Source organism: Paracoccidioides lutzii (assembly GCF_000150705.2).
Source record: "Paracoccidioides lutzii Pb01 unplaced genomic scaffold supercont2.6, whole genome shotgun sequence".
Classification (NCBI taxonomy): domain Eukaryota; kingdom Fungi; phylum Ascomycota; class Eurotiomycetes; order Onygenales; family Ajellomycetaceae; genus Paracoccidioides; species Paracoccidioides lutzii.
The window spans coordinates 464,223-489,856 of NW_015440952.1; the positions used below are offsets into that span (position 1 = coordinate 464,223).

General features: G+C 48.1%; 6 protein-coding genes across 6 annotated transcripts; 3 read left to right on the top strand and 3 right to left on the bottom strand.

Annotated features, from left to right (window-relative positions):
* Positions 1-39: 39 nt before the first annotated feature.
* Positions 40-2,415, bottom strand: PAAG_02724 (hypothetical protein; the record flags this gene model as incomplete). Its single annotated transcript, XM_002795202.1, has 1 exon — positions 40-2,415. The coding sequence occupies one exon, from the start codon at positions 2,413-2,415 to the stop codon at positions 40-42; it is 2,376 nt and encodes a 791-aa protein (XP_002795248.1).
* A 576-nt stretch (positions 2,416-2,991) lies between these two features.
* On the top strand, positions 2,992-3,902 carry PAAG_02725 (superoxide dismutase; the record flags this gene model as incomplete). Its single annotated transcript, XM_002795203.2, has 4 exons — positions 2,992-3,112; positions 3,199-3,605; positions 3,689-3,756; positions 3,815-3,902. The coding sequence occupies 4 exons, from the start codon at positions 2,992-2,994 to the stop codon at positions 3,900-3,902; spliced, it is 684 nt and encodes a 227-aa protein (XP_002795249.1).
* Positions 3,903-5,065: 1,163 nt separating this feature from the next.
* On the bottom strand, positions 5,066-8,581 carry PAAG_02726 (hypothetical protein; the record flags this gene model as incomplete). Its single annotated transcript, XM_002795204.1, has 5 exons — positions 5,066-7,741; positions 7,818-8,074; positions 8,165-8,218; positions 8,297-8,386; positions 8,485-8,581. The coding sequence occupies 5 exons, from the start codon at positions 8,579-8,581 to the stop codon at positions 5,066-5,068; spliced, it is 3,174 nt and encodes a 1,057-aa protein (XP_002795250.1).
* A 2,820-nt stretch (positions 8,582-11,401) lies between these two features.
* On the bottom strand, positions 11,402-12,378 carry PAAG_02728 (DNA replication complex GINS protein psf3; the record flags this gene model as incomplete). The annotated part of the gene is made up of 6 exons (XM_002795206.2): positions 11,402-11,469; positions 11,566-11,674; positions 11,751-11,940; positions 12,036-12,094; positions 12,162-12,230; positions 12,337-12,378. The coding sequence occupies 6 exons, from the start codon at positions 12,376-12,378 to the stop codon at positions 11,402-11,404; spliced, it is 537 nt and encodes a 178-aa protein (XP_002795252.1).
* A 2,453-nt stretch (positions 12,379-14,831) lies between these two features.
* On the top strand, positions 14,832-18,116 carry PAAG_02729 (hypothetical protein; the record flags this gene model as incomplete). Its single annotated transcript, XM_002795207.2, has 1 exon — positions 14,832-18,116. One exon carries the CDS (start codon positions 14,832-14,834, stop codon positions 18,114-18,116), a length of 3,285 nt encoding a protein of 1,094 aa, XP_002795253.2.
* A 1,180-nt stretch (positions 18,117-19,296) lies between these two features.
* On the top strand, positions 19,297-23,100 carry PAAG_02730 (hypothetical protein; the record flags this gene model as incomplete). The annotated part of the gene is made up of 1 exon (XM_002795208.2): positions 19,297-23,100. The coding sequence occupies one exon, from the start codon at positions 19,297-19,299 to the stop codon at positions 23,098-23,100; it is 3,804 nt and encodes a 1,267-aa protein (XP_002795254.1).
* Positions 23,101-25,634: the final 2,534 nt, after the last annotated feature.

The following is a 25,634-nucleotide window of genomic DNA, read 5'->3' on the forward strand; positions in this document are numbered from 1 at the left end:
CAGTGGTATCAAAGAAGGAGAAGATTTCAAAAGCACAAATCACTTGCCCTCTGCGCGAGCTACAAGACCATTATCCAACCCAAGCGGCTCCCACACGTCTCTTGCCTTTTTATTCTGCGCCCAGACAACATCTCCTTTGAGATATACAAGCACTCCGCCCTTCCCATTGGCACTGGCCGTGATGCGAAATAATGGCAGACCGCTTTGAACATGCGCTTCACGTAAGGGTATCATGAGAAGCCCCTCATCCGCACACCATTCTTCCACGACGTCTTTGAAGGTGGGTCCCTCGATGTGCTTGGAAGCTGGTGTTGGTAGGGGTTTGGAAGTATTTGGTGGTGCTTGTGCTGATGACGACTTGTTCTTGATGTGCTCTCGCAGTCCTCTTTGCTGTTGATTCTGCATGCTTGTGGATGGAGGGGGTAGCGCTGTCTTCGCTCTATCCCCCAGGTCGAGGGCAAGGTTCATCATTTCAAGTCCACGTTCCCATTCCTGAGTAACTTCGTCAACTGCGTTGATTTCATCGGGTATCTGTGTCTTCCACCATGAGAACCATTGGCCAACTTCTTCATAGTTTGGATCTGAGGTTAGCCAGAGATGTAACACAGCATGCCATTTTGGGAAAAATTCAGCAGTAAGAAGCAGAGCAATGACGGTCGGCTTGAAGTAATCTTTCCATTTCAGAATATCTTCAAAGGAGTCAAGGTTTTGATCTCGTGGGTTCACTTCAAATTCTTCACGGAGGTGTTTGCCTAGTCGCGGTAGAAGATGATTTCGTAATGTTATGTCAAATTCTGAGCCAAGTGCTTCTTTCCAGAACTCAATTCCTTCCGGGAGTCCCCGACCCAGGTCCCAGGTATCTAGCACAACACGGAATTTGCGTTTCGCGTCGGATAGGAGGCCTGTCGGCGCTTTGGGATTTGTGTGTCGTTCGTCCAGGTATCGTAACCAGTCAAATAGCCACCACGGAAATTGGGATGACTGAGAGGTAGTCCCGTTTCGTTTCTTATTGCTTCGTGGTTTCCATTCCTTGATTGCGGTGCTGAGTTTTGGGGCAACTAGCTGGTCGAGAACATTCGAGCAAATAAATTCTGGTAATACATCTTTCCATGCATCTATAAGTGCCGTTGCAGCAGATGGGTCCTGCACATCCCAGTCATTGAGGATAGCTGAACGAACTCGTGGAAGCCATAAAGTATATAGCATAGTTTCGTAGGGCGTAGTTGAATGCCGTTGCCTTCCCTCATCCTCCTGTTTGCTGCGAGGTTTGCGAGATAGGATACTTCGGAGGCGTTGAAGATTGGATACCAGATAGGCTGGATCTTTCAGCGGCTCCCATTCTTCCATGGACTCCCTAAATAAAGGGTGGATTGCGGCTACAGCCACCTCAGACAGTCCATACTCATCAACAAAACTTTCGAACTGAATTTCCAACAACTCCAATCTTTTCGTGACTTGCTCCCATCTTATAAGTAGGTCGTCATCAAGACTGAAATTCCCCAGCGCCTCCACAGCTGACGTTAATGCAGATAATTGCACGATCTTGTCCTGTTGTGTATCTATCTCTTCCACCACCTGGTTTTCCTCAAGCTCCACAAACTCTCTCCTTTCTGTGAGTGCCTTCCATTCATCCGCAAAGGCTTCGAGGTCATTCCTTGCTCTCCGGGCTATCTTTAGAGCTTCACTTTCATCAGCGCTCACGAACTCCAGCGGCGTCATCAAACCAGCTGTAGACGTTAACAGTTTCTGTTCCTTCCCCGTCGCATCGATCAACGACTTCAGGATATTAGGGACCTCCAATCCAGCTGCATCCACCTCAATCTCGCGCGCAGTTCTAAATTTCGGCTTCGCAGGACCCTTTGGGGTACTTGTTCCACTCCTACTCTCCTTCTGTTTCTCCTTCCGCCGCCGTCTTAAGTTTCGCTCCTCATCCGAACTGTCTTCCAATACCTCTCCTCTCCTGGCGGCTTCGCGCTTCGCTTCCTCTTTTGCCTGTTTAGATTTCTCCTTCACAGCGCCCAAGCCAATTCCCTGAGGTCGTAGCACGGTCTCAATCGGTTTCAGAATTCCCTGGCCACCAGCGCCCAATCCTTGACCCTCCTTGTAGCCCATCTTGGCCATCATTCGCGCAGCAAACGAGTTTGCGCCCCCAGCAAGCCCGGTTTTGCCCGCCCGGTTCTGTCCCTTGGGGGTGGAATTGCCGTTCGTCCATGATGGGGAATTCTTAGATCTCATGTTTGTGGAAGGTTGCGGGGAGGGTGAGCGGGTTTTTGTTGGAGCAAATCCTCGAACACTGTGCGTTGGTTTCAAATCTGCTTCATCCTCATCATCATCATCATCGCCATGGGATCTAATATCGTTGATCTTGCGCTTCTGGCCAGCAAAGGAAGTTCGGGGTAACCACTCCATGGGCATGATAGCGGACGGAGAGGTACAGGAAATGGTAGGATGATACAATCCGAGATTTATTCAATCAGATTTATTATTTTGATGGCTATTATTGGACATAAACACAGCGCGAACTAAAGAACCGGATGCCCAAATAACAAAATCTAGCATCCTTTTAGCCCTTTCTTTGTGTTTGCTGTCTTTATCAGTTCTCTGGTTGTCGCTCTTCAAGGTGTCAAACAGCCGAATAAGCAGCTATCTCGGGGAAAGATAGTTCCGACGCCGAAAAATGGCTGAGTCATTGTGTTTCTAGTTTTTTTAACCGACCAACTATGACGTAACCGCTGACTAAGCGAATTATGCCGCAAGAAATTCTGGAAACTTTGCGGAAGTTCGACGTCAACCAACAAAAACACGCAATAGAAGAACTGTATATCACGATACAAGAGAGTGACAATCGTCTGCTCTTATATTTCGTGCATAGGTAGCTTCTATTGTCACGTCTTCTATACCCCAATCAACTTCTTCTCTTCCTCTTATCTGCCCAATTGATCCGTCTCTCGGATTCTTTCCGGATATCCAAGTATCACCAACCTATTAGCCATGACCACCTCTCTTTTCCGGTCAACTGTCGGCGGCATCCTTAGAGTTGGTGCTGCTAGAATGTCAGGGGCTGCAGGAGCCCGCTTGATCACGACTAAAGCAACCCTCCCTGACTTATCATGTAAGTCATGTCCATCAAAAGTATAAGAATAAACATATTACAAAACATTATATGCATTCGTCCATCTATTCTAAACTCAAACCTAGACGATTACGGTGCCCTCGAACCCTCCATCTCTGGCAAGATCATGGAACTCCACCACAAAAAGCACCACCAAACCTACGTAAACTCCTACAATGATGCCGTCGAGAAGCTGGCCGCCGCGCAGGAGAAGGCCGATATCAAATCCCAGGTGGCTTTTCAAGCCCTGACCAATTTCCACGGCGGTGGCCACGTCAATCACACCCTCTTCTGGGAGAACTTGGCTCCCAAGAGCGCTGGAGGCGGCGAGCCGCCTGCCGGTTCCCTGGGGAAGGCCGTTGATGATGCCTTTGGCAGCTATGATAGGTTCAAGTCTACGTTTAACACCGCGCTGGCGGGGATCCAGGGGAGCGGGTGGGCGTGGTTGGTTGAAGATAAGCAGACTGGGAAGATTGCAATTAAGACTTATGCTGTAAGTAAACGCCATGTATTTATTCATCGGAACATTTTAAATTATGGGCCTTTGCTAACGAATTGCTTCCATTCAATACATAGAACCAAGACCCCGTCATTGGTCAATTCAAGCCCCTCTTGGGCATTGATGCTTGGGAACATGCCTACTAGTTAGTTTCGCTTCACTCACCTTTCCCAACATAGAAGACTAACCAAAACACTATCCAGTCTCCAATACGAAAACCGCAAAGCAGAATACTTCAATGCCATCTGGAACGTTGTGAACTGGAAGGCTGCTGAGAAGCGATTCGCTTAAGCAAGAAAACTACCACTCTCTCGAGCCCCCCTCCTAACCCTTCCAGTTAAATGTGCGAACGAACGAATTTGCACGCAAATGTGTCCACATCTTTAGCTCACAGCAGTTACCCACGCCTCCGCACATCATACCCCCCTACTTCTGCAATAATTGCTAAACGACTGTATAATGTTCATTGTTCTCCCCAACGCCCGCAAGCACTTTTCTCCAGGGTTGAGGGGTTTCTTTCATAGTTTATGCATACGTGCATACGTATCTATATGTATACAAGATGAAAACTCCTGCACCCCTTTCTTTGCCTATGAAAGGCCGGATGAACCTTGTTTAATAAAAAAAAGAGGGTCCATAAAAAGAGGAACTTGATTTTCAACAAATTTATTATTATTCCATTTTACGACGTGTCTCATTGCTCGAATGGTAGCCCACTCAGTGACAAAAGAGTAATTGAATTGATAACGCAAAATCGAAAACAAATGAGTAAACTAAATGCAACACCATTGCAATCCAGGCAGACAGTTAAACAAGCAATAAAAATAATCAAAAACACAGTATTTTCATTCTCTTTTGGTAGCAAAACGCCCTCGATTTCAAATTACCTTTTCTCCCTTGAACACGTCCATATCCTGCCATTAATAATAATAAAAAAAAGAAAAATAAAAAAAAACACGTCAAACAACCCGGAAAAGTGACAATGAAAAAATAGAGCTTTGCCAGATTTCCCCAAACGTATTGTAGTAGTCAGCTAATCATCTAACATCGTTATAAAAGCATGACGTCACGATGAAGGAAAGGCGAGCAAAAAGGAGAGGTGTCAGTAGCCATAAAATAAAATGAAGCATAACGAATAAAAGATCTTGTCGTGAACCGTTTCGTGTTTAGTCCTGGATTGCGTGAAAAGTACATGTACATAAAATTCCATTAACCCAGGGGTTTGGAATGGAAGGGGGGTTAACAGAACAGCCTTGAAGCTATACAGCCATAAAAGAAATCGATGACCATGGTGTTACAAAAGAAAGAAAAGAAAGAACGCCGCCACCACCACTACCGAAAAAAAAATAATAATAATAATTAAAAGAAATAAAAATAACAGGAAAAATTCATCAGTTGACTGCATTCGGCTCCCTTCCACCCAGCAGCAAAGGTCTCGGAACTGGCGAAAATAATTACACCTTCCGCAACGCCCGACGATGCGAAAACCTCGAGGGCCTCTGCTCCATCACACTGTTATCCTGCACAGATACAATGGCCGGATCCTTTAACGACGCGACATCGTATAGTTCAACGCCATTACTGGCCGGGTAAGTCGTCACAGAAACAGTGCAGCCAGGAGACTTTGCAGGTTTCTGGTTTTGATTCAGGCTTTTGTTCCGTCTATGCTTCAAGGCGCTGCTCACTATTGCGGGCGATGTCGGCGTGGGCATCTGCGCTTGTCTCGCCATCTGCTGCGTGGGGGTTGGCGAATCTCGTACGGGCGTGTTATTGTGTGAAAAGGTGGAATTGGTGCAGCCAGCAGCGGCAGTGACAGTCCCACCTCTCCCAGTCATCCACCCAAACAAGCCCAAGGATGTCGGGCGTCGTTTCGTAGGCTCACTAGGTGCCTCTGGTGTCGATGAGGAGGTGTACGGACGACCACCAGTTCCGCTTCTGCCCGCCACGTTACGTGATGCCATAGACGCAGAGGCCCCGGTCTCGGTATCATTATTACTGCTACCATTATGCCCCAGGCTCGACGCAGCTCTGCCTAGTGACAGTGGCAGAATGGAGAGATCCACATTAATACTTGTCTGACGACCGGTGCTCATGCGTCTCCTTCTCCCGATCTGGGGGAATGGGGCGCCGGCTTTGTCGCCAATGGCATCGGATGAGGTGGGTGTGTTTCCCTGTTGGGAGGCGGCGATTGTGCGGCTGAAGAAGCGGGGACGGAGACTGAGGCGGCGGCGGAGGGTGAGGTTGAGGTTTTGTGGTGGTTGTGGTGGCGGTTGCGGTTGGGATTGTTGGAGGTTCTGGTTAGGGGTATTATTATTCCTCTCACAAACGCGGACGCGGAGGTTTTTCAGAGTCGGCAGCTGTGGTTCGTTTTCGTCATTGTCACTGTCATCGTCAGGATCATCAGATGAAAGCTTCAACGTGTGCTGGCTGGTGTCCATCCCGTCCATCTGGAGAGGGTGTCTTTTGTTTGCGTGTATACGACATTTCACATGAGCAGCTGGCCGTGCCGCCTCCAGCCAATCCTGCGGAGTTAGCAGTGGTGAACTCGCGCCATAATAATTATCATCCTCATCACCCTCATTGTCATCATGCCCATCAGCACATCGTGGTTTGGAATGTGTCGATTTCAATGAGACAGGGTATCTATTCCTCTTTGGTGAGGCACCATTATCGTCTCCAACTGTAGTGACATTCCCGTCTTTGTGTTTGCGACTAGCATACTCATAACCCCCACCTCCTAAATTCCCATGAACAAAAAGCCTCGAAGGATCCGATTCCCCCGCACCATGCCCATAGGCCGGGAACATACTTGAAAGTTGATCGCGACTCGGGTTATTGCCAAGCCGTGTCGCATTGCTTAATGTCTCCATCGTTCCCGATAATGCCGTGGTAGCCGTACTAGGCCTTGTGGTGATATCATCCGCAGATCGTGGCCTTCGCAAGCCTGCATGACCAATTGATGAAAAGTTAGCCAAAATGGGGCCCTGGTCAAGCAAACTCTTTTCCGCAATGATGCTAGAGTTAGACCCGTTCCTGGCATCTGCGTTCGACGTGCTCATTGTGTCAGGAGTAGGAGGCAATGTGGTGCCGTTAAAAATCGGGCCGTCCAAGACTGGGGTGTCAAATTTATACGCCTTGACTGGGCGCTTTGCTTGGAAAGCAGTTCCGAGGAATGGCTGCTTCTTTGATGAAGCGGCACTTGAAGTATTATCGGCAGCTGTATAGCTGGGTCTCTTGGGCCCCAATGCAGAGATGAACAGGTTTTTTTCCTGAGGCTGAATCCATTGGTCGATTCGCGACAATTTACTATTCTTATTTTGTTCCTCCCCTGTCCCCAAAGGAGACAGCTCCAGTTTGGAAATAGGCTGCGTAAAACTCCTTGCAGGCGGTCCAATGCTTGCCATGTCAGCAATAGATAGCTTTGACGGAGTGGCTGAGGGGTTCAGGTAGCTGCATTCGCTGAGGATGCTTAGTCTAGGGGATTCAGGTTCCGGCAGCTCATCTCCAGAGAGGATACTTCCAGCCCTCGAGGCAGAACTGAATCCATTGCGCGACACATCCTCTTCCGTAATATAAAGACTGCGGAGAGCGCTCGTGCTCTCACTACTCTCGCGGAGGAAGGATGGGTGTCGTCGGGGTCTGTGCGCCGATGAACTAGTTGTTTCCACCCGGGATCTTAGAGAACGAGCGGAGCTAGTACCTTTCCATGATGAGGTACGATCAGGAATATCAAAGATCAATGTGCTTTTCGGGGTTATTGCGGGAGATACTGCCAGGCCTTCACTGGTATGAGGGCGGGCGGTTAACAACTGGTTGTTGGCATCGTTGGCAGGCTCCAGGGTCTCTATCTTTGCTTCCAACTGGCAGATCAGCTCCACAGCTTCATTAACGGCCTGGTCTCGTTTGTCCAGCTCCATGCGCAAATGCTCATTTGAGTCGCGCAATCTCCGGTTCGTCTCTTCCACCTCGTGCAATTCGTGAAATTGATCTTCCACGCCCTGTAATCTCCGTACTTCCTCTTCCAGTGCTTCCATACGCTCTAGCTTCTTCTCCAAGGATACAAGTTGCTGGGATCGATGGTAGATTTCCAATTTGAGATCGAAATTTAGCTTGTTCAGCTTGGAGACGTACTTGAGTAAATATTCAGTACTGCACACATAACATAATAACTACGGATATGTGTGTCTCGAGGGATAAAACTCTTACCTGATCCGTTTCTCTCATCCCCATCTCTCTGGGTTGTTTCAGGCCAGCGGATAAGACATTGCTGACTTTCCGCTGTTTCTCAGATGATGAATCCGCTTGAGATGGAACTGGAGTGGGTGTCTGCACTTGGCTTTCGGAAACATGCTCTGATGCAGCTCTCCGGCCACCACGACTGGCACGCTGTTCATTAATCAGGCCTTGAAGAAGCGAAGAAGTGGGGTTAACCAGTGGGGTTGATCCGGTAGAATCATTGTTTCCTAATAGATTTCATAAAATAATATTAGTGGGAATCGCTTTTGTAGATTGTGTCAATCAGTGGGTGGCTGTTTAGCTGGCTGGAAACTTACGTTGTGGGGTGTCGGGCCGTGCAGAGGTTGGGCTGGCTGAGACTCTGGAAGTATCTAGACGTCGCACTAAGTCAGAATTATATTTTCATAAATTAATTCGAAGAGGTAAAAAATTAGGAAATCGTCATATACCCGTGTTGATTCTTGTAGAAGAATTCTTCATATTCCTTCTCTGCGCATTAGACTTGGAGGGATGTGAATGATCCCGGGTCGAGGATTCAGCTATCAAAGTGTCAGTCCGTGAGAGAAAAATCAAAAACGATCCAGAAGAGGTGTATATCAATATCAATAGATATGGATATGGATATGGATTGGCTGACTCAAAAACTGTTTCCGAGAACGAGCAGCAGCACCGACAGTGGGAGAAGATGCGGGGCCATCATTGGCCAAGCGATGTCTGTAGTTATGGGAATCCATGGTTTGGCAGACACAGACAGTTGCCGGTGGTCTCTCTAATAAAGTAGACCGAAATGCAACGAGGGGGGATCAATTAAGAAGGGAGGGTATCCATAAATAAGTATATGTGATGGATATATATGTATTTGGATATAAACACCAACAGAGTTTGTTGTTGATATTGGGAGCTTGCCGGGGCGACGGTGGAGCGGTGGAGCGGTGGTTTACAGCGCTGGGGAATCGAGGGTCATCTCACCGGCGGACAGGCAGAGCGCAGAGTCCTGCCGGTTCCGGATAAGTGAATGTAGGAATTGAATAGCGATAGGGGGTAAATGAATATGAGTGAATTGTATAAGTAAAAGATGGGTGACTGGGATAGAGAGTGGTGGTGGTGGTGGAGGTGGAGGAAGTGTGGGGATGTAGGAGAGCAGAGAGTGGAAAGGGAAGCGGAGAGCAATTGGAACTGAGGTGCAAGGGGGCCTCGACCAAGAGAGTGGAAGATCGAGATCGAGATCGAGATGGCTAGCAGCAGCAGCAGTGCTCCAAAGAAACGAGAGAGGAGGCTTGAAGTTGGAAGTTTGGGGGTGGTGAAATGCGAGTGGTTACGTATTATCAAGGGGGGAACGGGAAGATGTGAGAGGTTCGAAGAAGACGAAATGTGTGAGAGAGGACTGAGCTTGCGCTTTTGCTGCTCAGGTTTCTTTAGCGGTGGCTGGTGAACATCCCACAGAAAGACCCAGCCAGCTACGACCTGTTACATGGCATAGGAGCATTTCCATATCCCAAAGAACAATGGATCAAATGGATAGATATCCTTCATAACAACCCTTTTCGTCCTGTCTTGACTTGAGTTTTAAAGAACTAGTTGCCCCCACCCCCCCTCAATGTGCACAACTGAGCTTTCTGCATCCAACCCGCCCCCCTTAAGCCAAAGCAGAAGATATTTGAGGAGCATGGCAGGAAGATGGGAAGACACAGCGCTATCACGTCTATCACCAAACTCCCGCAGTAGTTCCATGCACAGCGGAGCCAAGTCAACCCAGACCCAGGTTTCAAACTCAAACCCCACAAAGCCAAAAAGGCAAAGTCTGTAAATACATTAAATGCAAGATCCATCCATTTATCCTCTGCCCTGAACTAAGGCATAAACCATGCATAAACCATAAACCATACGAAGCTATCCCTCCTCCACGCAGGATCCCAGTCAAGTCACTCTTGACATGCTTGATCCTCCTTCGTAACATACCCAGCAATGGCCCATGGATGCCAGGCTGCCAGGCTGCCAGGCTGCCAGGCACACCGCACGCCACACGGTCTTGACTCTTCCCCCTCGTCCAGATTTAGTTGGTTAGTTAGACCTTAGCAGCATTTTCCCCTATTACCCCTCCCAATCGGAGGATTTATCCAGTCCCTCGTCCGGGCCCTCCCGGCAGTCGTAAACCGTTTCAGCCCAGCCAGCCGCCCCCCCAGCCCTCGTTATTTCCCTTCTTCCCTCGTCCGCACCGCCACAGCGCCAATTTCTAAACTATTTTAACGTCCCCATCTGGCATTTTCATGATTTCAGGGGGCGGGGGAGAAAAAAGTGGAGAGTTTGGAATTTCCTGAGTGCTGATACACACCATGTTTCTGCTGTTGAACCCCAACCACGCAGAACCTACATTCGTAGCTCACTAAATTCTGCACTGTCTCCTTCAGGCGTTTCGACGCTTATTCGGGATACTTCTATTTGCAAAGGCAATGAATATATATATATATATATATGTATACTTAGATATGTAAAGAGTGGAAGCTGGAGGAAATAACCTTGGAAAGTTTACAAACAAACCATACCTTTTGATTCGCTACAATATCTCTTCCATGCAAGATTGCACAATCTCCCCTCAACCCAATTGTACTGCAACGAGGCGGCACATGGACAAAGGATCAACAGCAACGCCATGTAGGGTTGGTTATATGGGAAGCCGAACGGGTGGGCTTGGCTAGTTAAGGAAGCAGACGAGTGTATATGCTTACAAATGGAAGAGGCAACTAAGAATTGAAGGTACAAGCGATTATACGGAGAATTGCATGCGTACTCCAGTAACTCAGATATATAACTGTTGAGAATGAATCACTGACCCTCTGAACAGTGGGTCAGATAGCTATCTATATTGAGCTTCTATCAAGGCCCCCGTTCTTCAGTGAATGTGATGAGATGTCACCCTACCCATAAAAGCAGCGAAGCACGAACATCACTACCATGATATCATAGGGCAGCAGCGGAGAAACCACTCATATGATGTAGAATAGGCAGCGGTGCCGTGAGGACACCTTGTCAAGGTCTGTGACCTTGACATGTACGAACAGCTCCAATACAGAGTCAAATTATTTATAATTAATCAACTAACCAACGCCTCATATCAATTCATCAAAATATATCGAAAACGAAAGGTCGCACGCAGTCTAGTTGAAATAAAGTTCTGGGTCCCCGTCGCGGCCCGCCGGAGTTACCATGTCCCCGTATAATCCCACTAGGACTCATTTAATCCGATATTTCGCCTTTCACCATTCACCTTTTTCACATCTTAAACCATTGTTGGAGTTGTTGGAGAAGGAAAAGTCAATCATATACGATCGTAACAATAAAGATTCCCAACTATTATTCATTTCCAATCCAAGCACGCCAGAACGAAGAAATGAATGCACTGTAGCTATGGATATAACTCGCAAACCGAAAAGAAGACTCCCATCACATCCTCACTGTCCCAGTTCCAATTCCCAATGCTCCAATCCCATTCATCAATCTATATATAATGTAGATAATATAGATATCCCTCATGATATATCGTATATCTGCGCTCCTTACATCTTCTTCGTCTCCCCGGACCAAACACGCATCTCCTTCGCGCTGCTATGCGCAATTCGAAACACTATCAATGTTATATCAAACAATCGTTAGCATCAATAGAACAAACAGCGTAACAATAAAGCCACAATAATAATTATAATAATAAAGAGATACTCACACCTCCTCTCCGTCTCATCCAACCCCCTCAAAAACTCAACCCCATCCCCCAGCGCCCCTTGCGAGTTATACGCATGATCCGCAATCTCCATCGAGCGCTTCTTGAACGCCTATCAAAAACCAATAACCGTCAGCGAAACCACTTCACTCTCCCTTCCCTCTTTTCTTTTTTGTCCAACAACTCACCTCCATAAGCACATCAACCATCTCCTCCTCCTCGAACAGTTGCAAAATGCGCACGGCAAGGCTATAGAAGTGCGGCGCCAGCGAGCGCAGGTCTACCGTGCCCGGATTGGCTTTTAGGGCGTTGAGGACTTGTTCCGACAGTGCGGTGGAGAGGTCGAGGGTGACGAGGGGGGATGAGTCGGCGCGGGCGCTGGGTGGTTGATTAGTTAGTTGGCATTGGGCATGGTGGGGTGGGAGATGGGATGATGAGGGGTGGGTTTTTTTTTTTTTTTTTTTGGGACGTACCCGACCGCAAGCATCTCGCCGAGCCAGAGGGGGAGGTCGATCCGGGTGCCTGGCTTTATCTGGTGGATTGGTTAGTGGGATGATGGGTAGGGAGAGATATACGGACGGAACGGTTAAGCAAAGTACATCTCCCCCGGCATTGCCGTCCAGATAACCCAGCCCAGGCACCGCGAGCTCGAATGTACACGGTAGTTTCTGTTAGACGTGGGCAGGCAAATTGCCTTTAAATGTTAGTGGAGAAATTCAATTGATCACTTGAATGATTTGGGGAGAAGGAACCAAACAGCGCCTTTTTACGAACCTGCGCATCGGTGAGAATGGCGTCTATGTCGTAATATGACATTTCGTACAAAGTCTATGTTGCTGTCTTTCGTTTGCTGCTACTGCTCATTATCGTGGTATCTTAACTACACATAAAGTGTTTCTTTTCGTGCCGCGATCTATAAGGATCACGTGGTGATAAGATTCGGCTCTATTCGAAGATGGCCTGAACATAACCTCGCGGCGAGGGTTGTTTGAATATAATGAGAATGGGCATATTTAGTTTCTTGATGAATGTTGGATTGAAGTTCTGGCATATTCAAGTTCCTGAACACCATATGTCTACACCCATTTCCCTGAAAAGCACATATGTGGTGCCACTCTAAATACCTCTAAATCATGATCTAGACGTAGTTAACTACACTATTAACATCGTGTCATCTTCCCTGCCGGCATAATTTACCTAGCCAGGAACAGGAATGGATCGCAAAATACACATATGGAAGTAATTTGTAGTTCAATTATCCCATACCCATTTTGGAACACATTACCGGTAATGACCTTCGTAGGCTCCACTCCTTCCACATATTTATGCAGATAAGGTGGGTTCTTTTTTTTTTTTTTTTTCTTTCGCGCATTCTTTCTCATATTGTTTCCCTCGGATTATGCATCGGTCGATATGCGGATATGGCAGCTATGTTCACGTTCTGAATCATATTGCTGCGCTCAGTTAGTTATTGGGGTACTTATGGCACACATTACCTAACCTGTTGTTCTCCTCATCACCAACTCCAGGGTTAAGCAAGGTTCAAACGAAAAGCATATAATAAATCACGTCTCCGTAGCAAAAGGCACGATGCGTGTCAGCGCCTCTCTAGTGCTTCTTATTACCTGTACTCTGTACTCGATAAGATGAACCACCAAGGGCCCAACCACTACTTGAATTAACAAACTATTGTGATTATTGCATATTATCCACCCCCCTGTAGCTATTTGTATCACGAAGTATCACGGCGTGCCACGCACTGTCCCACTTTCTGCTTGCCGCTTGAGGAATAGGTAAAACAAACACAGTTAGACTCCGTAGTTAGATGAGCTGAGATGGTTGGTAGGAAATCGTGAAACCCACCCCCCCCCAATCCCTTCTTCCCACCACAAACCTTTTGTTGATAATTGAATTTTCTCTAGGGGACCAGAGGGGCCTTTTGAATTTACACCGGCACTGGCTTTTTAACCGAAATAACGATGATAACGATGATGATGATGATGATGATATTGTCGGACGGGATGGACGGATCATGGGATGAAACACGGGAGTGAGCGGAGTAACTTTTGTAAGGTAAAATAATAAACAACCACGAACGTTAATGGGTGCGGGGCCAAGCGGCAGAAACAGGTTGAGGGTGATATTATGGTACCAGGAAGTGATACATAGTGATGATATGACAGCCCGGGGCAGGAGGACAGCGAGGAGACGGGAACTGGGACAGGAACAGGAACAGAGATAGTTGGACAGTTCAAGGACTGACGAATGACAGCCGGATCAATGCAAGAGATGCAGTTGAGATTGAAACACAGCCCCAGGGCAGTTCGTCGACGGTACGGAGTGCCGAAGTAGTTAGACAGCAACTAACCAATGATCTCGGAATTAACTAAGTTAACCAAAAAAAAAAAAAAAGGCGGGTATCAACAGGAAATAAACAAACAAACAAATAAATAAATAAATAAACAGCTTAATCTGACTTTTGGGTGATCGACGGGGTCTGGAGGGTTCTTCCCAGCTCCCCATCACTTCTCTGCTCCACCCGTATTAACCCACTTAGTTAACCCAACCATCTAGAACTCATTATATAAGGAAAGCTAACGCATATCAAAACCAAGGGTTGTACCTATCGCCGTGTCTCAGTCGGATATTGTTTTGTGTGTCTAGGCTCACTGGTGCTTTTTAACTCTGTCCGAACCTCCACATGGTCGTCAGTCACTGCTAATAATAATAGTTAGTTAATAATAATAATAAGCACTCGCCAGTAAGAAATGACTGTAAAGAATGAGTTGCCCAAGGAAAACAGGAATGTCCAAGCGTTCTATTTATATTTCTGGAACGAAAGCATCATCATCTCTTTGTTTCACTCTCTGATGCTGTAACTGGTTAAAACATCGCAAGTCGAATGTTGCCTTACTTTCTCTGTCTTCTCTGCTTATTCCATAGTTACTTACTCCTCAAAGGGTTGGTTGTCCGTCGTCTCTCGCGGATTCGCTAAGCCTCTTCACCCACACGACCCTTCAAACCGGTTACCATCTTCAACTGTGAAGTCACCTCTCTTGAAATCCACAGACAAAACTCCCTCTGCGCTTAACAGTCTGATTAAGATCAGCTATAGTTATCATGTATCAGTGACTTATTATTTTATCTGTCTTTCGTGTCCATGAATACGCCACATCCAGCTCCTGACTCTTAGCTGTTAACAACTCCGTACACCCGATTCATCCCCCACTTCTTGGTTGTTCTTGTATGGGACCTCCACAACCACCACTATGAAAATGTATAACGCCCTCTCCCAGTCCGACGACCACGACGACGACGAAGTGGCCTCCGATGCCTCAGCCTCGGATAGATCAGAGTCCCCTCTTCCGCCGTCGAACAACCTGCCATTCCAGAAAATCTCTCTGGATGTCCACAACCTGGGCGGAGGAGCGTTTATGAGTCCCGCAAACATGGGTGATGAGGCCAGCCCAACCTCACTAAGCTCGGTGATCAAATCCTTAGCAGCCACTTCGGCCAGCTATGACATGTTAGAAGAAGATGACTACACAGCCGCTGCAGATCTCGAGAATTCCCCCGCCCATATTGATTCTCTTCCTTCCTCCTCGCAAAGCCATCTCAAGAGCAATAACAACACGAATGGTATCTCCTCCAATCGCTCCAGTAAAAATACCGCCAGTCCTGTGTCTCCAGATGAGCCTATAATCCAGTCATCCGTATCAGGGCGTCCTGTTCCCCTGCGCCATCCAACTCCAGACCTGCAATCACTACAGGGCGCCTACGTGGGAAACGTTGAGCGGCTGGAGAGGTCTGCAGAGACACTGAGCAGTACCTCGGACATCAGGGGGGAATTGCGGAAATTGAACCTAGAACAGAAAAGGCGGTCTGTGAGCTCTCCCGGTTGCAGTGCCGTGAACCCGCGTGGCCCAGCCTCTCCTGTCCGGAATTATTCTACACCGTCCCTGTCAAACTCAATAATCAGTGTAAATAATACCGCAAGATCTAACGGATACTCACCGGAAGCGTACGTCACGTCTCCAAGGGGTTCTATCATGTCGGGCTCTTCCTCACAGAGCATTGCGGGCTCCGCATCGCGCGTTCGATCGGCCTCAGGTGCTTCTCGGCTAGCCCAGGTCCCCGAACCCGTAATCGAGGACCAGCCTGCGCAATTTCAGCAGATTCCGGCGAAGGCCCCTCTCCTGCCTCCTCCCGATATCCCTCAGCGTAGTTTCTTCGATGAGCAACACCCGCAACTTCCTCTCTCCGACCCAAATTCGACAGCCTACGATGATATTCCAGAAGAGTGCCCAGACTCTGCTGATTCAACGGATACCTACAAGGAATCCATGGCGTTATTTAAAGACTTTGATGGCGTGCATTTCACGCCGCACCCAAGGGAACGGCCCCCGCACCAGCGGGTATCGTCGACCAAACTACCTCTTACCAAAGAGTCGCATCCGTTAAATGTCCCCCCTCCAGGCCAGAAAATGGTATACTACCCTGCGCCCGTTCCAATGGTACTTAACCTACCGCAACGACTATCGAAAAAGCCCAATCCGCAGTACGAAAAACACCGTTCCCAGATCATCAATTCCCTCTCAGCAGACGCACGGAAAGTAGCTGCTTGGTTACCACCTCCAGACGATAATGACAAGGAAGTGAAAGGGGATGCACGACAGGCTAAGAGATTATCGGAATTACCCCCTCAATTACGCGCGAGCGCTTTCTTTGAACAACCTCCTGCCCAGTTAGATATTCAAATCAAGCAGAATTCGGCGGTTGCTACACTTGATAGCATTCTGGATGCCGCTGCAAAAGCACCGGTTAGCGCATTTACAGATCACCCAATTGTAGGACATGTTGGTGCGGAGGTCTATGGGAAACCGAGCGGGAAGCGGAGATTAAAGAAAGTTTCTAAGCCTAAGGCGGAGAAGAAGGGCAAGCATGTTTCTCGCAAGTCTCTAAGCGCCCGAGACAGCGTGGTTGCGCTTCAAAACGAAGGAGGTCTTGGACAGCAAGAAAGAAGTATTGAGACTGAGGGTCATGCTGCTGAGGGCAGCGACGAGGTGACACCGTTTCGAGAATCGTATGATGGGGATGCAGCGGGTAGGGAACAGTTGGCTAGTAATCTTCATAACGATGCCGATCGGAGAGATGACGAAGATGACGATGAGTGGAATGAAGGCCGTAATGAGGAAGACGAGTGTTTAAGGGAAGGTGAAAAAGAAGGCGAGGATGAGGACGAGGATTCCGATGACGAGACAGACCTTGAGGAAACCTACGTCGGAGCCCCAACAACCCTCCTCGCCGAGCTCCAAATGCGCAAACAAGAACAAAAACAGCGACGCCGCACCGCAGCCACCGCCTTCCCCAACGGCATGCACTCGACTCTACTCGAACTCGACGCCGTCGCGCAGCACCAGCGCATGACGCGTAATCAGCGGCATATTACGCTCGCCTGGGAAGATCCGGGGATTGCAGAGCGTAACAAACCGGAAGACGAGAATGTCCCGCTCGCTGTGCTTTATCCAAAGAATCTGCTGAACGATGAGAATAGGCCTATGGGTCTTATGGAGAAGTTGGAGTTGGAGGAGAATGAGCCGCTTAGTCGGAGGAGGGCGAGGATTCGTGGTGAGCCTCTTTGTGGTGGAGGTGGGCGGAATGGTTTCCGTGACAGCGAGATACTTGAAGGTGATGGTAATGGCCCTGGCAATGCGGGCCCTGATGGTGATGATGAAGGGGAAGAAGGCGAGACGCTGGCACAGCTCGCACGCCGTTTGAAGGCTGAAGAAATTGATGCAAAGTTAACGAGGGACTTTACGGATGAGTTGCTTAGTCAGTTTGGGGTGAAGTCGACTGATGGGGCTGAGGGGGAGCAGGGGAAGGAGGGAGAAGAGCAATCGTCTTCGCGTGGGGAGGAGAAGGAGAAGAAGAAGGAGAAGGAGACGGAGACGGAGACGGTTGAGCCGGCGGAGGAGACGTTGGGACAACGACGACAGCGTCTGCAAGCTGAGAAAGAAAAGACGTTGGCGAACGGGGGAGCGGTGGCGGAAAATACACTCTCTGCCCCGCTTAAGCAGCGACATTCCCTTGCGAGTGTCCTGCAAGCCCACCCATCTGGAAATGCGGGGAGTAATCCGTATCTCTCTGGTGGGGATGGGAGAGGGACTTGGAATGCGAATAGGGGTGGACTGCGGAATCCCTACCAGCAACAGGTACAAGCACAGGCACAAGCGCACCCACAACTCGCCAATCACATGGCGATGAATTTGATGCAGCAGCAGTATCACCAGCAGGGGTATGGATATGGAGCGGCGGGGAACGGTACCAAGTACGCCATGAATCCGTCGTCTCATGTCAATGCGGGTACGAGTGGTTATCGACAGTCCGGACAGTTTGTACAGGGCCAGTATCCTCACGCCGGATCTATGAATAATCTTGGGATGTATGGGAATGGATATGGGGACGCGCATATTGCTGGTGTGCAGCGGAGTGCTATTATAGATCCCGGGCAGGCGGCTTTGATTGATCGGTGGAGACAGAGTGTACGGAATTAATTAGATGGGGAGGGGTTATTTATTTATTTATTTGGAGATTTTGAGATTTTGAGATTTTGCCTTTTTATATTTGTGTTTTATGTTTTTTTAAGCCCTCTCCTCCTCCTCCTCCTCCTCCTCCTCCTCTTTCACTTTGTCGGTGGGCTTTTCATAGCGTTTATGACGAGGCATAAGCGATGCGCATTTACGGTGTTACATCATCGCCATCATATTTCCAGTGTGCTCTTCTCGTTTTATGGTAACGGGTCACAACTATCCCTGGTCAATCGTTCGTCGTCCCTTTTTGAATACCCCCGAGAAAGAAACCGGGAGGGATTTGTCTTGCTAATGACCTGCTGTTTACTGGCCCGTTTCTCTGCGGTATTCCCCTTTCTTGTTCGATCTGTCTATTGTCGTTTCCTCATCTTGTAGCTAGTTTAAGCATTTCTGTCCGTACACTTATGATACCTGAATACATCAGCATCGCGTCTTTTGACTTACTTATGCCCAGTGTGGCATTTTGGCATTAATAAATATTTCATTGGATGTAGTACTTTGTAAAGTGTCCACAGCCTCGTCTAGCCCCATCGCCACAACGAAACACATCTAAGTGTGTTGGAAGATTTTCTTGGAACCTTTTCCCACTTTCTCTCTTAAAATAGAGAGTCTAGCTGGTTATTTAAACGACTGTGGTGATGGTTAAGCTTTAACCCGCGTCGGGAATAGTTGTTTGGTAGATACGCAGCGTAGTCAATCAATGTCTTTGCTCTCTTTGCAAGGGGGTTAAACATAATAACATAAAAAAAATCAGCCCACCTCAAGCAGGCAAAAACAGACTGTGTAAATATTTTCTCCAACAGGCAATATCAGACAAAACACACACAACTTCACCACCCACTTCGTCTTCTCCTCTCCACTTTTCGACTATTCTTACAAACCACACTGCGCCGTCGGTCGCTAGCTACAGCCCGGCTCCTCCGCCCTTTTATATGACAGTCGCACTGTTATAAGCTGCGGTTTCGTTATCATAACTACATGTTTCGCCACTCCATCGATGTATCTATCCTGCATCCCATCCAACAACCCCCCACCGCGAACCAGCCTCACAATGACCCTTCAATCTTGATCCTGTAGCGGCCTGGTCTTAACAAGCGGCTGCGGAGCTCTCGTTCATCCTCCCCATCATCTTTTCGTCCTCATCATGCCTCCATCCACGGTGTTTTCATACCTGCGGCGCGACCACCGTCGGCCTAGCTCGCCCGCAACATCGACACACCCCACTGCCCACTCTTCGTCAACTGCACTGCCCGGCAGCAATATTTCCAATCAACTTCTACCGCCGCAAATCCCGCTGCCGAGCCCGTCGGCATATTCCCCGAGACTTCCGGATACAATTGTTGGATCGACTCCGCTGTTTGAACCACTGCAGCGGCAACAGCAGCAGTTGTTACAGCAATCGGGATCGGACTACAACAATTTTACCCATTATAATAATCACGGTGGGAAGGCGGAGCATGTTCCCGATTCACGAAGGAAACAAGATAGTAGCACCGCCGGGCGCGACAATATTAGTACCATTTTTCCTTTGTCAGCATCGCCGCAGATAATTATACCTCCTCCGAATCCCGATCGTATCCGCCCACACTCAGCTGGGAGTGATAAATGGAAGAAAGCTTCGGTGTCTGCTGATTCCCAGCACCAGACGACAATGATACGACCAGACCAGCACGACGGTAATGTTTACAGTAGCAAACCTACTTCTCCGTGGAAACTTACGTTTGGCAAGAATATACTGTCGGACAGCTCGAAGGGCAGTAGTAGTGGTGGTGCAAGTGCAGGAGGATACATTTATTCACAAGGAAGTACCTACAACAACAGTACACGATCAAGACCCTCTCCGCCTGGATATGTGGAATCTAACAGCAACATCAATACTTTCTCTGGTGGCCGCGAATATTTCAAACACGAAAGCAGCAGCAGTGGCAGCAGCTTTCGACGGGATACTAGTAGCCATGATGCCGCTTACGAGCCCGCGCATCCTCTCTATCAACGAGGGAAGACGCGATTGAACCTTCTCAATCCCATGGCTCTGTTAGCCCGCCGTCGGTCGGCACGGGCTTTGGCACTGCGTCCAGAAGATATAGGAACGGGTAGGCTGGCACTGCCTGCATTGCCAGATGATTATGATCCAAGGATTCGCGGGAAGCTTTTTCATGATTTTTCGGCGCCGCGGCCGAGACCGGGTGTGCCAGTGAAGACTCCGCAGCCGTTGACTCAACCGCCGGTGGTGAATTTACAAGATGCTCACAATGACAAAGTGGCACCTCCTGTTCCAGTTTTGAAAGAGGGTGTCGGATTTGTGAAGCAAGAGTCTCAGGTGAATGATGAGAGAAGTTTCCCTGAGATTGGTTCGAGTTACCGGCCTCCCTCTCCTGATCGATCTCATCCCATCGGACAGGTCCATGATAAACCATTACCTTTGAGACAAACAAGCGTAGAGGTGCAGAAGGATAAACGAGCCTCGAGGTCTTCTGGTGTTAGATCATCCAGCGCAAGATCCAAGGTGTCAATGGTTCACGACGGCTCGTTTCAACCCTCAGGCTTACCGCGGCATCTCACAAGCAGCGCTTCAAGATTCAGTTTCGATCTGGCGGGGGGAGACTCTGCATCCCAGGAGCGACTTATGGAAGAAAGACACAAGGAGAAAGAAGCTGCCAAAAGGGCGAAAGCACAGCTTGACCAAACTTACGATTCTGACTCTGATGATTTTGACTACGATGCAATGATGGATGATGGTATGTTTGAAGAGAGGATTCCAGGCGTGAATGTTGATGCGAATTTGGGAGGTGAATTTGATGACTTTTCGGGTCAGGGGCACGTTCTTAGAGTGCTAGGGAATAATAACTTGTTCGTACCGGTGTTGCCTACTCTGCTGTCTAGCCCTATGAGTGCACTAGACTTGAACTCCTCTGCGCCCTGCTCACCGGAACAGGAGATGCCAGCTCCACTGATGATAAATCCCAATAATACATTTGCTGGTTTGGCTGCAAGCGTTACTATCTTGCAGAATGGTTCAGGGGCCAATATGATGCCTATTAAATCCCTATCACCGCAAGAGATATCACCACAGGCACCCTTCGATCTGGGGGATGATGAGGACGAGTTATACTTTGACGATGGCCTGATCGATGATATTGGGGGAGAAATTGAGAATGGGGAAAAGTTTGATGAATCTGTTTTTGACGACGAGAATAGCCATCTCTACGAGAGGAAAGCAGAGTTCATTATAGCTTTACCTTCCGTGCCGGATGAGGACAACGTCCAAAATGATGCCCAAGAAGGAGCAGCCGTGGCGGAAGGAGGAGGAGGAGGAGGAGAAGAAGAAGCTGAGGGTGAGAGTGATGCTGTAAATGTGCCACTGGTAGCTCAGAACAGCGTATTACAGCGGAATATTTCCAGTCAAAGCGGTGGGATCAATAGAAAGTCTAGAGATATAAATAGGCGGGACATGCAACCAAGTGCCATATGCGGCTTGACGGAAGGCAATCTGGAGCAATACCATAGTGCCCTCGCCCAAGCCGCCAACGAAGCCGCTCTCAACGGCCGCTTCGAGCGAAGCAGGAGCATCAGCGAAAATTCCAGCAGTGATGGCAGCATATCGCAGTCCGCTGCTGAGTCGCGCCCAGACCTAACAGCGGACGATAGTCGTATTAGCATAACTGTTGACTCTCTGGCCTTCGACGACTTCGATTACAACGACGATGACTACCTTGACGAAGACGCAGCCATTATCGCTGCGGCCAACGCCGAGGCCCTCGAGAATGACGACGAGGGTTTCTACGGGCAGGAATTCGGCTTTTATCCTCAGGCTGTTGGCGATTGTGACGAGGAGATGGTTCTTGGTGGGTATTTTGGCACAAGGGGCGTCGATGGGGTTACGAGGAGTCATAGTGGGCGGGTGAATTTTCAGGAACCGAGTCTTACGCCTATTACAGAGCGGAGTGAGTGGAGTACGCGTAACTCTATCGTTTCTTTAACGGCACACCCTGGTGTAATGACTGGCGCTGCTGCGCCATTGGCGAGTCCGCAGCCGCTGACGCCTTTGACGCATCTTGACATGGGGAGTATTGACGATGAGATGAATGCGCTTCTGAAATTGAGGAGGGGTGCGTGGGGGGGCAGTAATGGGAGTTTAAGGAGTAGTGCAGCGAGTCAGGCGCATACTACGGGTGGTTCTCCGATTATGTCTAGTGCGTGTGTGGCTGCAGCGTCAGCGTCAAGTCGAGGAAGTTTTGTCAATTTTCATGATGTGTCGAGTGAGCAGAGACGGTCTAGCGGGAATGGGGACGGGAATGGGAATACCTTGCCGGCTGGGTCGCCGGTTGGGGTGGAAAGCAACAACAGCAACAGCAGCAGCAGCAGCAACAACAACAACAACAACAACATGCAACATTTCTATTCGCTTTCTCAGTGTCATTCCCATCCTCATCGTGCTCAACAACAACAGCAACCGCAGCATCAAAATTACTACCAAGTTGGTGGAGATATATCGCCAGCGACCAGCTACAACAACAACAGACCTCCGCAACCTGAAAACGGAAAACTCCTTCCCCAAACTGAACACTCCGACCAACACTCCTATCCAAAACCCCAACCACATCCACAACCATATCCGCATCCGCATCCGCATCCGCATCCGCCTCTGTCCCATCTCCATCTCCATCGCCATTGCCAACCCAAAACCTCACTAAATATCGACACCGCCAGAGCCAACATCTCTTCCACCACCTCCACCCTCATCTCTCCATCCTTCGCCAAATCCTACAGCCGCAACATTAACAAACCTCATCACAGACGCTCCAGCAGCGCTGGCGAGAGCATCAGCTATGTCAAACAGACTGATGAAGCGGGCGGGGATCAATGGGTGCTTGAGAGACGGCGCACGGGCGAAGGTGGGGAGCACGAGGTTGTGGAGAGGGAGGTTATGGATTGGGGGATGATATGAGATGATACCGTATCTTCATCCTCGAGATTCCAGGAGGGCGCTATTTTACGATCTTGCTAATATTTTACTATCTATATATATGGGGTATATTGTTTAAATTATACTTGCACGATATATGCGATGATGTTTACGATATTCTTTTGACTGGATGACTTTGCCCAGTGTGTGGTTTGATGTTCTCTTCTACTTTGGAGGTTTTTTTTTTTTTTTTTGACTATCTATTTTCTCTATATATATTACATCTGTTATCCTATTCCAAAGCAGGTCAGCTCCTTTTTTATCCCTCTGTGTTTTGGTTTTACCTACACTTATCCCCTTTTTCCTTCTCTTCATCTCCATCACCATCACATCAGGTATATTTTCCTTTTTCCTTTTTTTTGTTTTTATTTATTTGATTCTATCACCTATGTACATATAACACACGCACTTGTATCCATCTACGCAGCTATGCGTCCATAATTTATTCATTTACATGATACCCACGCATCCATGAGCCGCACAATGAGACGGACACGGGAAGTGGAGGCAGCCATTCACACTGCATGTATATATCCATCTACCTTCCTGTTGATTTTGTTTCTGGAGGAGGAAGAGGAAGAGGAAGTAATTTGTGGAGAGTTGGCATTGACATTAGTACATGCATTGGCTGTATTCTATTTGTAATTTTACTTTGTACACATGAGGTCATTATACAGCAACTCTACATAACTAGTTATCTACCTAAGGTGTTCACATACTTACCTCGTTCAAATCTCGCATGTTATGGTCCGTGGGATGCGGACGTTGCCCGAGATGGCTTTGTGTTACCCCCATTATCCCGTGTCATCATCCCTACCTAGGCGTCTCCCCTATGTGCATCTCCTATCTTGCCCCATGTTTCGGATATCAACACCGTTGCCCTTGGCCCTCCTCTCCCCAAGATCCCCTCTCCTTTTCTCTATGTGACATCCTTCATGACGCCCCCTGTTACCTACCTAGATACGGTAATTGCCAAACCAAGGGTCAGGTGGATGGAGCGAGATTTTCTTAGGCTCTCCTTTTTACTCCCCGCATGAATTATTTTCAGCTGGGGCGGTTTCAGTCAGTGACACTGTTTCGTCCGCAGGCAACTAACTTGTGTCAGGCGACTGGAGGTGGCACTGTGCAGCTGATTGGGATTTGGGATTTTTTGGGAGATTTCAGCCGCTTTTTCTTCTTCGCCCGCGTCATGGCTTCTAAGGACGGGGTACATGCCAACCGGTGCCCTTTTCAGAGAAAGATTTACCTTCCCTCGTCTTATTTCCGAGGATGCGGATATATCCTGTGCCAATATCTCTCTGACGGTCTTTATCAGAGATATCTAGGGATGGTCAATTACTAAAGCAGCAGACTTATATAGACGGTTTCAGTCTCTCATTTGAGAATTAATATTAAATATAATACTAATACACTTCTCTTACTTTTTTATTTCATCTCATTCCGCTCTTGAGAATCTTTCCTGTACATTCTCCTGTTCTTGCTGTCATATTGTTTATTAGTTGAATTTAGTTAAATTTAGCTCCCTTTTTTTAATCATACTTCCTTGGTCTCCTTTTCCATTATTAGTTCTTTTAAGTTGATTAACTTTATCTGTGATGTCAAGTCCAGTCCACCCGGAATTTATGAATGTTGTTCCAGAAGGCTCTTTTTCTCTCTCTCCCACGTCTGCCAACTGCTGTTTAGTTTGTTTAAATCCCATCTCTCATTAGAATTACTTACACGCAGCGTATTATTCGACCGTGTATTTTACAACAATGCGTCGTCATTCCAAGGTTGTCTCCCTTGCGATTCATGAAATATTAATCCGGAATCCTAAAATGAGAAAAGGTTAAAAAACACCGCCTAGCCGCTGTCAATCCGGGTACAACACCTTATGGGCCGTTTTAATTGGCTGGCCCACTGCCAGCCAGTTCCACGGGCACCAAGCCTTGCATAATACAGTCACATAACCAGTCAACAACTCATTAACCGATGGCCAGCAATGGAGCAATGGGGTTTGCTGCAAAGCAATCTTTGCTTCCAAGATTTGCGCAGAGTGGAACAGGTTGGTAGCAAGCCTGGTCGAGAAGAGAGTTTGTTTACCCTTTTACGGAGAGAGTACATAGATGCGCGTTGGACAAGTCGCTGTTGATGACGCAGCCACAACTGACTCAGCCTGGTGCCTGGTGCTCCACGTGACCACGCCAGGTTCCCGCCACAACCGGGGATCAACAGGCGGTACTTTCCCAGGACGGCAGGTACGGAGTCGGATAAGGTAGAACTTAACGTTTGGTTTCTTCCTTCCTTACCTTTCCTTTTCTTTCTTCTTCTTCTTCTTCTTCTTAAACCTCCTCCGCTTAACTGTTAACTCACGTCCAACGTCTCATCTCGATTAACACACCCTTTATTGCGAATAGAATATATACATCCACTTCCTTCAGAGCTTCTCATCTCAGCATCCGACGAAACTCTATCCTCCTTCGTTTGCCCTCCCTAGCAATCAAGGCCTGGAGAAGAATCACTCCTCTCTGATGAAA